Source organism: Mobula hypostoma, chromosome 8, assembly GCF_963921235.1.
Source record: "Mobula hypostoma chromosome 8, sMobHyp1.1, whole genome shotgun sequence".
Classification (NCBI taxonomy): Eukaryota; Metazoa; Chordata; class Chondrichthyes; order Myliobatiformes; family Myliobatidae; genus Mobula; species Mobula hypostoma.
The window spans coordinates 29,268,343-29,282,207 of record NC_086104.1 but is presented as its reverse complement, the minus strand read 5'-3'; the positions used below and the strand labels follow the sequence as shown (position 1 = coordinate 29,282,207).

Here is a 13,865-nt window from a genome sequence, read left to right as displayed (position 1 = left end):
TTGGACTCTGTAGGGGGAGAGTGAGTTTAAAAGAAGCGAGTGTGGGCAACTGCAAATTTTGCATGCACAGCTCCCAAGACGCCATTGAATTGTGCATAATTAGGCACTTGACAAGATCCAATTTTAAAGAAAGTTAGGTTTAAGTGGAGCAGCCATTATGTGAGTGGGCCAGTGTTTGAGTGGGGAGTTGAGGCGTTGGCTCATTGAGGCTTTGGCGAGAATAGGCCATATAAAAAAAAATATATATATATACTTTTTTTCTTATTGTACAGAGCCGTGGGGATGCCAGGCAGAGTGGTGGAATGCTGTCTTTGCGGGATGTGAGAAGGCACAGAGACCACCTGTGTCCTTATTGACTACGCCTGCAAGATGTGCATCTGCTGCAGCTTCTAATGGACTGTGTTAAGGAGCTGGAGCTTGAGGAACTCTGGGTCATGTGGGAGGCTTGAGTGGTTGATAGGCAGGACAAACAGGAGGTAGTTACAGCTAAGGCACAGAAGACAGTTAACTGAGTGACTGTTAGGAGGAGCAAAGGGCCTGTGCCTGTGCAGAATACCCCTGTGGCCATTCCCCTCAACAACAAGTAGGGTGCAGCTTTGGATCCTATTTGGTGGGGTGGGGTGGGGTGGGGTGGTGGCTGGGAATGTCCCGGCAGAGGAAAGCTTCAGTGGTCTGCTCATTGGCACTGTGTCTGGCTCTGTGGCTCAGAAGGGAGGTGGGTGGTAGGGTGGTAGGGTGGGGGGAGGAGGTGAGCTGTAGTGGTAGGGATTTGTTGGTTACGAAACAGACAGGAAGTTCTGTGGCTGAAAATGAGATTCCTGGGTGGTAAGTTGCCTCCCAGACGCTAGGGTCTGAATTGCCTCAGATGGAGTCCACAGTATTCTTAAGTGGAAAGGTGTTATGATCCACATTGGTACCAGTGATATGGGTAAGAGGGGTGATGAGGTCTTGCAAAGTGATTTCAAGGAGTTTGGTGCTAAGTTAAAGGACAGGATATCCAAGGTTTGGTTTCAGGGTTGCTACCCATGCCACGTGTTAGTGAAGCAAGAAATAAAAAGATCAGAAACTTTAACACGTTGCTAAGGAGATGGTGCAGGAGGGAGAACTTCAGATCATTGGGCACTCTTCCCTGAGAAGGTGGGACCTGTACAGAAGGGGCTGTTTGCACCTGAACTGGAGGAGGACTAATATCCTAGCGGGTAAGCTTGCTACTTCTGCACAGTTGGGGTAGGGTGTTAAACTAGAGTTGTAGGGGTTGAGAACCAGAGTGTCTGAACTGATAGTGGAATGGTCGTGGAGAAAGTTGTTACGCCTACATGCAAAGTCTGGAATTAAATGTGAGGGGTATTGTAGGAAAGGCAGATGAGCTTTAAGCATAGATCAGCACATGGAATTATGACATTGTACCCATTACTGAGACCCAGTTGCCAGAAGGGCAGAATGGGCAGCTCAGTGTTCTGGGCTTCCATTGTCTTCGATGTGATAGAGCGAGAGGGATTAAAGGGGCAGGGCATTACTAGTCAGCTAAAATATCACGGCAGGGCTCAGGCGTGACAGACTGGCGAGCTCATCTAGTGAGGCTTTAGGGGTAGAACTGAGGAATAAGAAAGGTATGACCATGTCAATGGGACTATATTATTTACCACCCAATAGTCTGTGGGATTTACAGGAGCAAATTTGCAGAGAGATTCCAGACAGTTGCAAGAAACACAGGTTGTCATAATAAGCGATTTTAAACTTCCACATATTGACTGGGACTCCCATACTGTAAAAAGGCTGGATGGGAAAGAGTTGGTCAAACGTGCTCAGGGAAGTTTCCTTAATCTACATAGGTCCAAACTGGAGAGAGAGTGATATTAGATCTCCTGTTAGGGGATGAGACAGGGCAAGTGACTATAGTTTGTGTTTTTTAAAATTTATTCATTTATGGGATGTGGGTGTCGCCAGCTAAGCCAGCACATTTCCCATCCCCAGTTCCCCAGCCTGGGGAACACTTTGGATCTAGTGATCATAATGCCACTAGTTTCAAGGTATTTATGGAAAAGGATAGGTCTGATCCTCAGTTGAGATTCTAAATTGGGAAAAGGCTAATTTTAATGGTATCAGAAAGGACCTGGCAAGTGTGGATTGGAACAGGTTGTGTTCTGGCAAATGTGTACTTGGGAAGTTGGAGGCCCTCAAAAGTGCAATTTTGAGATTACAGGGCTTGTACGTTTCTGTCAGAATAAAAGGCAAGGATAACAGTTTTAAGGAACCTTGGTTTCCAAGAGATATTGAGGCCCTGCTTAAGAAAAAGGATGTGGTGTACATCAGATAAAAGCAGAAAAGAACAAATGAGGAACTTGGAGTATAGGAAATGTAAGAGAATACTTAAGAAGCTGGGTGGGGGGCTATAAGAAGGCATGAGGTTGCTTCTGCAGACAAGGTGAAGGAAAATCCTTGGGTGCTTTTACATATATATTAAGATTAAAAGAATAGCAAGGGAGTAAATTGGTCCTCCGGAAGATCAGAGTGGTAATCTATGTGTGGAGCCGAAAGAGATGGGTTAGATCTTAAATGGATTTTTTGCGCCTGTATTTACTCGAGAGATGGGCACCGAGTCTATAGATGTGAGGAAATGCAACAGTGAGGTTGTGGACTGTATATAGATTACAGAGAAGAAATTGTTTGCTGACTTGAGGGAAATTAGGGTGGATAAATCCTCAGACCCTGTGGGAAGCTGGTGCAGAAATTGTAGAGGTCCAAGCAGAGATATTTAAAATTACATTATCCATGAATGAGCTGCCGGAGGATTGGAGGATAACTAATGTTGTTCTGTTGTTTAAGAAAGGCTCTAATAATAAGCCTGGAAATTATAGGCCTGTGACCTTGACATCAGTCACGGGCAAGTAATTGGAAAGAATTCTAAGCGATGGGGCAGCTAAGTATTTGGATAGATGGGCTGATTAGGGATGGTCATCAATGGCTTTGTGCATGGTAGGTCATGTCTAACCAATGTTGTTGAATTTTTTGAGGAAATTACCAGTTAAATAAATTAATCCAGTACAATTAAACATTGTGAGGAAACTATCAGAGTGTCATAAATACCACCCGTTTCATTGAAATCTACCAGCCAGACTGTATCTGCTCCCTGTTTGGCTCCAGACTGAACCATCAGGGGTGACTTCATTGAAAACTATTGAATGTTGAAAGATCTCGATGGACTGGATATGGAGAGGATGTTTCCTATGGTGGGAGAGTCTAAGACCAGAGAACACAGCCTCAGAATAGAGGGGCGGCCTTTTAGAATGGAGTTGAAGGGGCAATTTTTTAGCCAGAGTGGTAAATCTGCGGAATTCATTGCCACAGGCTGCTGTGGAGGCCAAGTTGTTGGGTATATTTAAGGCAGAGCGTGATAGATTCTTGACTGGTCAGGGTGTGAAGGGGTACGGGGAGAAGGCAGGAGATTGGGGCTGAAAGGGAAAATGGATCAGCCATGATGAAATGGTGGAGCAGACTCGATGGCCAAATGGCCTAATTCTGCTCCTATATCTTATGGTCTTATGATCTAAAGTTGATGAAGGCAAAGCTGTGGATGGTACTTACATGGACCTTAGCAAGGCCTTTGACAGGATCCCGCATGGGAAATTGTTTAAGGAGATTCAGTCGCTTGGCATTCAAGATGTGGTAGTAAATTGGATTAGACATTGGCTTTGCGGGAGAAGTGGTAGTAGACTGTTGCCTCTCTTGACTGTGCCTGTGACTAGTGGCATGCCATGGGGATCGGACCCCACTTGGAGTACTGTGCTCAGTTCTGGTTGCCTCACTACAGGAAGGATCTGGAAACCATAGAAAGGGTGCAGAGGAGATTTACGAGGAAGTTGCCTGGATTGGGGAACATGCCTTACGAGAATAGGTTGACTGAACTTAGCCTTTTCTCCTTGGAGCAATGGGGGATGAGAGGTGACCTGATAGAGGTATAAGATGATGAGAGGCATTGATTGGGTGCATAGTCATGCTTTTTCCCAGGGCTGAAATGGCTATCATGAGAGGGCACAGCTTTAAGGTGGGTGGAAGAAGGTACAGAGGAGATGTCAGGGGTAACTTTTTACACAAGAGAGTGGTGAGTGCATGGAATGGGCTGCCGGCGATGGTGGTGGAGGCGGATATGATAGGGCCTTTTAAGAGACTGCTGGATAGGTACATGGAACTTAGAAAAATAGAGGGCTATGGGTAACCCTAGGTAATTTCTAAAGTAAGTACATGTTCAGCACAGCATTGTGGGCTGAAGGGCCTATATTGTGCTGTAGTTTTTCTGTTTCTATGGATGAGAGGGGTATGGTCCAGGCGCAGATTAATGCTTCAGCACAGACTAGATAGGCCAAAGGGAATGTTTCTGTGCTGTAGTGTTTTATGGCTCTAGGTACATTAAATACAGGGCATTTGAAGGATTATTGTTTAATTAATCTGTGTTGCTACTCATGCCTCTAATTCAAGATGATGTCTTGCTACCAGTTTAGAATTTTTTTAATGGTTGGTTAGATCAATATTAGCTTTACAGAATCACTGAAAACATTAAATATTTTGTATCAATGGACAATCTATCATTCTGTTTCCTTCTGGAATGATTTCTGGTGTGGAATAAGGAGGCAGTTCAGTAAACTTTCTTTGAACAGTAGTTAAATTTGAGGAGTTGGCTTATATTGGATGATGCCACATATGCTGAACACTACACTGCTTTATTTTATAAAAGCAGCTATTTTTCATCCTGAATTTCACCAAACCTCCTCTCCTTCACTAGTTACATAGTGTTCAGATCCCCCGGACTGACTCTTTTAAATTCTGTCCTCCCGTACACCCATATATCCTCAAAGTAATTCTGTTCATCTAGACTTTTCTCTCTTCAATATCTCTATTTTTCATATCCATTTTCTTCTTTACAACATTGACACTTCATAAGGCCTGGTACATTAAAGAATGGCACTGGTCCCTGTCCCCCTGTCCCCCATATGTGCTTGTGTACAGAAATTGCTGGAGTCTAAATAAAAGCAAGCCTGGTGATAATGGTGACCATAAAGCTGCTGTGTTTTGTAAAAGCTCATATGGTTGGTAATGCTCTGCAGGGTAGAATATCTGCCATACATACCTGGTGTGGCCCAAATGTGGCACCTGATACACCAGTATAGTTAATTCTTGTCTGTCCACACAGGAAACAGTTAAACGCTGGCATTGCTAATGTCCACACCCTGAGATAAGAATAAAAGCTCTGCTTTTCTGGTGGCAGCTCAGAGTTCATTTAATAAAACCGAGAGCTACAGAGCAGATAGAAATCCATCCCTTATTCTTGTTTCAGAAACCTGGCCATCTAATTAGCCTGTGGTCTTTTGCCTGGAAAGCGTAAGAACAGTTTGTTGACACTGAAAGCACAGAAAGAGAAATCAGAAATAGAATTGTGTCAAAAATCACACTTTGCAAGAACAGAATTATGGATTAGGTTTCACAATTAATTGAAGTTGATCATTGCTTTTGTGTGGGCACGTGGCCAAGTGGTTAAGGCGTTCGTCTAGTTACCTCAAGGTCGCTAGTTCGAGCCCCAGCTGTGATAGCGTGTTTGTGTCCTTGAGCAAGGCACTTAATCACACATTGCTCTAGTCTGTGCGAGGAGTGGCGCCCCACACAGACTTCCAATCGGCGCCTTGTAAGGCATGAAAATGCCCTTCGCGGGTCTCTCATGGTCTGAGTCGACGTTCCCTCCCCTCGTTCCCCTTTGCTATGTAAGTATCTGAAAGGAAGAATTGTCCATGTACTGATTGCTCTCTATGGATGATACAATAAAGTTTAAGAATATAAGCACAACTATGGACAAGGTGTGAACAGAATATATTTTCCACCGTGCTGTTTACCCACGTAATAGTAAAATCTCCTGCATTAGGATGAGCATGATAGAAACACAAATGTGAAAGTTGATCACATTCAACTTAACTGGATAAGGATGGATCACTGTCTAAAGACAAAGATTGATCTATTTAAAACAGAGAAAGATTTTTTGATATTAATATTTCGGACCAACTGGGATCAATGTAGGAGGGTGATACTCAGCCAACTGATTACCCATGGTTTTATTGAATGGTGAAGCTGGTACAAATGATAGAATAACCTATTTATTCTGTTGCTTATGTTCTTATGAATGTTGTTTTCTCATGTTCTTATCAGGAGAATGTCCACAAAGTCCTTAATTGCCTTTTTCTGCCTTGCAAATGCTTCCATCCATCCTCATTTCTAAACTTCACCTCACCCAGAGGTTCTTCCACCTCAAAAAAGAGGTGGTTCTTCCACCTCTGTTGTTTTACACGGGGATGCCTCTGGAACTTTGCGATAAATAAAGCTGATATCTGAAAGTGTGCATTTGCATAGATTATGCAATATAAAATTGTCTCTTGTTTACTATATAGGTGACTGCTGGCTTTTGGCTGCTATTGCTTCACTGACCCTGAACAATGAGGTTCTACGCAGAGTGGTACCTGAAGGACAAAACTTTGACTCTGATTATGCAGGAATTTTCCATTTCCGGGTAAGTCAAATGACTTCTCCCGTACTTCAAAATTTTATTGTAATGGAGCAGGATGAGTTTAAGAATCCTTCTTTACAAGGAGCAAAGAGTTATGTGAAGTTCTGTCTATTCAAAGTGCATGTCAAAATTTGGGTGTACATAATGGGTAAAAGTGCTGGGAATCGTAAGGAAATGGGTGGGAGGGGAAGAAGAAAGGCAGATAAAATATGTTGGGTTTGGGTTGAGAACGGAGGCTGGCGATTGGCCGCATCCAACAACCGAAGGGATTTTTAATGTAAAGATGTTAGAACATTGATTCAGTCCAAGATGGTCAGGTCACTTTATCCTCCATGTGATATTGTTCTGTCATCTGTCCCTCTCCTTTACCTGTTTACTTGAATACTTGAAATAGTATACCTGTGTTGTGTATTTACTATTTCAGTAATATTTGAGTAATATTGTAAATATATTGTTTGATTAAGCATTCTTTGCTGAAATTCTTCATGGGTTATATGTTAAATTATATGAATGGCATATGTTATTATGTCACCATATCATAATTGACAGGCATTCCTAACTCCATATTTCTTTTCAATTAGTAGTTTTATATTCTGGAGTTACTAAGCATAACAGTTTGTATCTGTTCTGTTCATCCTGTGATTGTTTTAGACACTGAAAATTCTTAAAGCAAAGCTATCTCAGCTATATGTAGAGTTTTGCTAAAGTAGGTTATAATTAGAGGCCTCACAAGCAAGAGAAACTCTGCGGATGCTGGAAGCCCAGTCCTGATGAAGGGTCTCTGCCCAAAACATCGACTGGTTACTCTTTTCCAAGGATGCTGCCTAGCCTGCTGTGTTCCTCCAGCTTTTTGTGTATAATCAGAGGCCTGATGTTTTTTTAAAATCTGCATTTGTTGAAATTTGGGGTTAATGGAATTGAGGCCAGCTGCAAGTAATCTGTTGATGTTTCGGTGCAGTTCTGGCAGTACGGAGAATGGGTGGATGTGGTGATCGATGACAGGCTGCCCACGAAGAACGATGAGCTGATGTTTGTGCACTCAGCTTCCGGGAATGAGTTCTGGAGTGCTCTGCTGGAGAAAGCTTATTCAAAGTAAGTACTACAAAAATAGCAGCAAGAGAAAATTGCATTTTTACCCATGACTTTTTTTGCTTTGCTTCTACTATTTGAACAGCTCGGTTGTTAATTGTATTAACATGGTCATTCCTTTCTTACTCATTAGTTCCACTCATATAGCCTCAGTAGACAAGTTTTCCAGTCTGTCCTACCTGAGCACTGCTATGATATTTTCCCTGAATAATGACACTACCCTCTCCCTTAATCCCTCCTGCTCTATCATGTCTAAAGCAATGAAACCTTTGAACATTGAGCTGCCTGTCCTGCAACCAAGTCTCACTAATGACTTACTGCCTGTTATGCTGCTGGTGTTTAGGGCAGCAGTGAAGGTCCTCCATCACGGTCTGTCCTTGGCCGTTTGGTCTTGGCCTTGGCAGTAGTCAGGGCTTCCATCATTGTACCAGTAGCTTCCTCTTGGTTTTTACAACTGTCAGCCGTGCAAGTCACCGGTGGGAACTCCGGAATACCATCAAACACAGATATAGAAGGATGCTTCGTTGCAGTTTCTGTAACTGTTTTGTTTGACCAGCTAGGGTTTTTAGCCCTGAGCTGAACCCCTCAGCCTGAAAGACCAGTGGACCACTCTTAGTCTGGCCTCTCCCCTTTGACCTGTTTGGCATAGGTGGCCCTACCAAGAGCCAAAGCATAAACCCTTACTCCAGCCATCATATCTCTCTGGGTCATTGTGGCATGCAAGCCTCTAAATCACGGCAAGATTGTGGTCCTCTTGGAGATCACTAGTGACTACAGCATCATAATTCCACATGCTGATCCATGTCCTAAGCTCACTTGCCTTTCCTACAATATTCTTTACATTTTACTGTTTTTGTTCTCTCATCAGGCAGAGGCATAGAGTGATAGAGAAGTACTGCACGGAAACAGGCCAATCGGCCCATCTAGTCAGTGCTGAAAGCCATTTGAACTGCCTACTCCCGATGACCTGCATACCTGCATTGGAACATAGCCCTCCATATCCCTACTATCATACACTTGTCTAAACTTCCCTTAAACTATCAAATCAAACTCGCATGGACCACTTGTTCTGGCAGCGCGTTCCGTACTGATTAAAGAAGTTTCCGTTCGTGTTCCCCTTAAACTTCTCACCTTTCACCCTTAAGCCAGGACCTCCAGTTGTAATCCCACCCGACCTTAGTGGGGGGGAAAACCTGCTTGCATTACCCTATCTACACTCCTCATTAATTTGTATACCTTTATTCAATCTCCTCTCAGTCTTCTACGTTCTAAAGAATACAGTCCTATCCTATTCAATTTTTCCTTATAACTCAAGTCCTCCAGACTTGGCAACATCCTCGTAAATTTTCTCTGTCCTGTTTCAACCTTGTTTACACCTTTTCTGTAGGTAGATGGTCAAAACTGCACACAATGTACAGAATTAGGCCTCACCAGCGTTTTATACAACTTCAACATAACATCTATCTCCTGTACTCAGTGTATTGATTTATGAAAGCCAATGTACCAAAAGCTTTCTTTACAACCCTATCTACCTGTGACACCACTTTCAACAAATTATGTACCTGTATTCCCAGATCTTTGTCCTATCACACTCCTCAGTGCCCTACCATTCACTGTTTAAGACCTACCCTGGTTGGTCCTGCCGAAGTGCAAAACCTCGCACTTGTCTGCATTAAATTCCATCTGTCATTTTTAACCCAATTTTACAGCTGATGCAGACCCCTCTGTAGGCCACAATAGCTTTCCTTGCTGTCCACTATACTCTCAATCATGGAGTCATCTGCAAATTTGCTGATCCAGTTAACAACACTATCATCCAGATCATTGGAATAGATGACAAACAACAAAGAACCCGGCACTGATCCGTGCAGCACACCAGTAGACACAGGCCTCCAATCAGAGAGGCAATCCTCTATGACCAGACTCTGGCTTCTCCCACAAAGCTAAATAGAGTTAAAGTGACTTTCCCATATTGGAAGTGTTGCGAGCTGACCATGTTGGATTTAAAAAAAGTTGAATTGAGCAGTCACAAAGCCAGAAGGTCTTCTGTTTCAAATTTAGATATCTGGTCCAAATTCCTATTTTACCTCAGGGGCCTGAGCTGGAAGCCCCAGCAGCTTCGCATGAAGCTGAAACCTGTGGGAGACACGATGAGGCCCAAAAGAGTCATTGTTATCAACTTTTAATCTTTCCTTCAGCAACAAAGAGCCACAAGTGCTCCTCGGGGTCCAATGAAGGAATGTGGACTTCATACTGTTGAATTTTTGCCATCCACTCTGAAAGCTGGAAATCAGAATCGGGTTTAGCATCACTGACATATGTCATCAAATTTGTTGTTTTCCAGCAGCATTACGGTACAATATTATAAATTACAATAAGAAATATATGTTTAAATTCAATAAGTAGTGTAAAAATAGTGAGATGGTGTTCAAGATGGTGTTCAGAAATATAATGGTGGAGAGTAGAAGATGTTGCTAAAACTTTGAACGTGTGTCTTCAGGCTCCAGAAATGCCTGTTTGCAGACTGATCCACAGCTCCCGTCCCTAGCCATCACCACCAGCACCAAGTCTGAATGTTTTTTTTTCTACCATATCTCACCAGATTTCATTTCCTTAATAACGAATTTGTTTCTATTGCTGGATTGAGTCTTGCAAGTGAAATACTGTCTTAATTATTCAATTGGCAGAGAAGAAGAGATGGACCAGATCAGTCATGATCATGTCAAATGATGGGACAGGATTGGGGCTGAGGAACCTATTCCTGCAGCAATTTTCTTGTCGTCTTATGTTCTCACGAAGGATTAATCGTTATATTCATTTTCCAGGTTAAATGGATCCTATGAAGCACTGTCCGGAGGATCCACAACTGAGGGGTTTGAGGATTTTACAGGAGGAATTTCAGAGTGGTATGAACTAAATAAAGCGCCAAGCAATCTCTTTAAGATCATACGAAAGGCATTAAGAAGTGGGTCACTACTTGGCTGTTCTATTAATGTGAGTATCATCTTAATCCAGAGCTCATCGTCCTTGGTTTACATTTTGGTTTAAAGTTTTTGCTAACTACATAAAACCATAAGATATAAGAGCAGAATTAAGACCCTTGGCCCATCGAGTCTACTTCGCATTTCCATCGTGGCTGACTTATTGACCCTCCGTAACCCCATTCTTCTGCCTTCTCCCTGTAACCTGACACTCTTACTAATCAACAAACTAGCAACCTCTGCTTTAAATATACTGAATGACTTGGCCTCTACAGCTGTCTGTGGCAATGAATTCCACAGATTCACCGACCTTTGGCTGAAGAAATTCCTCCTCCTCTCTGTGGTTGGAGGTGGAAGAGGGCTTACAGGGCTGCTTTGACAATATTCACGGATTCATCTTCGAATCTGAATGAATATGTCACATTTGTCACCGACTTCACCAAGACCTGTGTGGATGAGTGTGTGCCTTCAAGAACATACTGGACATAACCAAACCAAAAGCATTGACTGAACAGGAGATTCATAGTCTGCTGAGAGCTAGATCTGTGGCATTCAAGACTGGTGATCCAGAACTATACGTGAAGTCCACTTTAACGGTAAAAAAAATCAATTCCCATTGAGGTTAGAGATGGAATCGGATGCACGTCAGCTGTGGCAGGGTTTTCAGACTATTACGTCCTACAAAGTGAAATCTAATCGCTGTGATGCTTTACTCCCAGATGAGCTCATCACCACCTAATCACACTTTGAAAGGGAGAAAAGAACTATACTTGTGTCAATCCCTGCAGCATCTGGTGACCCTGGGAAAACGATCTTGGATGACAACGTCAGAACATTCTTCGAGTCGCTGAACCCTCATAGTGCATCAGGCCCTGATGGTGTCTCTGGTAGGGCTCTGAAAATCTGTGCCAACCAACTGGTGGGAGTGTTCAAGCACATCTTCAGTCTCACTGCTGCAGTTGGAGGTTCCTATTTGCTTCAAAGGGACGACAGTTTTACCATTGCCCAAGAAGAGCAGTGTGAATTTCCTCAATGACTATCACTCAGTTCACTCATATCTACAGTGATGACGTGCTTTGAGACGTTAATCATGGCTAGGATTATCTCCTGCCCAAGCAAGGACCTGGACACACTGCAATTTGGCTTTTGCTACAATATGTCTACAGTAGATGCAATCGTGTGTGTGTGTCTGTGTCTGTGCGTCCGTCCGTCCATCCGTCGTGGTCGACCATGGGTACTGCGCCTCTGGTAGTCACTGGTTTGTCGAGCAGCGTCGACTGTGCCTATTGAGGCCGATCCTGGAATGGCAGGCTTTGCCACAGTTGCTGCATGTGTAGGGCGTCATGGAATTGTTGTCCGCTGTCCGCTGTCCGCTGTGCTCTCCGCTCCTCAAACTGACTCAGGATCACTCTCTCGCCTCGCTCTAGGTGTTGCTGAAGAGTGCCTCGCCATTTGTTGAGGTCATCTGCTGTATCCTCCCAGCACTCTGTGTTGATTTTTAAGGCTTTCATGTTGCACTTGCAGAGGTCCTTGAAGCGAAGCTGGGGTCTACCAACGTTCCTCTTGCCTGTTGCTGGTTCTCCGTAGAAGATGGCCTTTGGCAGTCTACCATCCTTCATACGACGGACGTGGTCCAGCCAGCGCAGTCTGCCTGGTCTTAAAAGCGTGAACATTGTGGGAAGTCCAACGCAAGAGAGGACCTCTGAGTTTGGGACTTTGTCTCTCCAGGTGATGCCGAGGATGTGGCGAAGGCTGCACAGGTGAAAACTATTGAGTTTTCTTCTCCTGCTTGGAGTAGATGGTCCAAGTCTCGCTACCATACAGGAGGATGCTGATAATGCATGCATTGTACACAGCAGTCTTGGTCTTTGTAGTGAGTTTCGGATTCTCCCAGACCTGCGAGGAGAGTTGAGCAAGGATTGATGCTGCTTTGCCGAAATGCCTATTGATTTCAGCATCAAGGGAGAGTGTGTCGCTAATGGCCGACCCCAAGTATGTAAACTCGTGGACCACTTCTAGATCATAATTGTCGATGGTAGTGACTGGTGTCTCCACTATGTTCTGGGCAAGAACATTCGTTTTCTTTAGGCTGATTGTAAGCCCAAAGTTCTTGCATGCCTTAGGGAAGCGGTCCATGAGAGTTTGTAGTTGCTGTTTGGTGTGCGAGGTTATAGCAGCGTCATCGGCAAAGAGCATGTCACATATTAAGATCTTTCACACCTTTGTTCTTGCTCTCAGGCGTGCAGGGTTGAACAGCCACCCATCAGACCTGGTGTGCATGTAGATGCCTTCTGTTGACGTCCCAAATGCGTGCTTCAATGGCAGAGAGAAGAAGATGCCGAATAATGTTGGGGCCAACACGCATCATAGCTTGACTCCATTATGAATAGCGAAGGGTTCTGATGAGCTGCCATCATACTGAACAGTAGCCCTTGTGTCGTCATGGAATGACTTGATGATACTTTGGAGTTTCGGGGGACAGCCGATCTTGAGGAGAATCTGAAAGAGCCTATCCCTGCTGACAAGGTCGAATGCCTTGGTCAAGTCGATGAAAGTGACATAGCGGGGTTTCTGTTGTTCCCTGCACTTCTCCAGGAGTTGATAGAGTGAGAAAATCATGTGGATAGTTGACCTCCTTGCGCATAAACTACATTGGGACTCAGGGTAGACCTGTTCTGCTGGAGTTTGTAGATGTGCCAGAGTTACATGAGCAAAGACTTTGCTGACAATACTTAGGAGGGAGATACCCCTGTGGTTGTTGCAGTCGCTCCTATCACCTTTGTTCTTGTACAAGGTGACGATTTTGGAGTCACGCACGTCCTGTGGTACGGCTCCTTCCTTCCAGCACTGACGGAGGACCTCGTGAACGGGTTGGAGTGTCGTACTGGACCGACCAATGCAAAGACAAAAGTACCACAAAAACACTTAACACACGTAATTCTTTTTCAAACCTTTATTCTTTACTCATAAGGGGAAGTTACAGACTGATCTCCCAAAAGAGCCAGTCCAGACACTGCCCCCGAGTTACACAATTCTCCACAATTTATAACATTGATCAGGTAGCAGGAAATCTTATGATTACAAGTTTAGATAATATTAGAATCATTTCAATCACATGCTAAGATACAATTAGATGTAGAGCTACTCGGACTTGATGTTTCAATCCCTATGGTAAGTTGGCACTCTCGATGTTGGCAGTGGGTTGGAGTGGTGACAAGGAGGGAGGGTAGGTACGTCATCGGGGTCAT

The 13,865-nt window shown here is 43.8% G+C and overlaps 1 protein-coding gene across 1 annotated transcript in view; it reads left to right on the top strand.

The window, feature by feature from the left end:
* The window catches only part of LOC134350431 (calpain-2 catalytic subunit-like), a 108,620-nt gene that overhangs the window by 41,733 nt on the left and 53,022 nt on the right, over window positions 1-13,865 (top strand). The window contains exons 3-5 of the mRNA XM_063055619.1: window positions 6,432-6,550; window positions 7,506-7,639; window positions 10,462-10,630. Of these exons, the coding sequence (XP_062911689.1) occupies window positions 6,432-6,550; window positions 7,506-7,639; window positions 10,462-10,630 (422 nt within the window). The remainder of the gene's footprint in view (window positions 1-6,431; window positions 6,551-7,505; window positions 7,640-10,461; window positions 10,631-13,865) is intronic.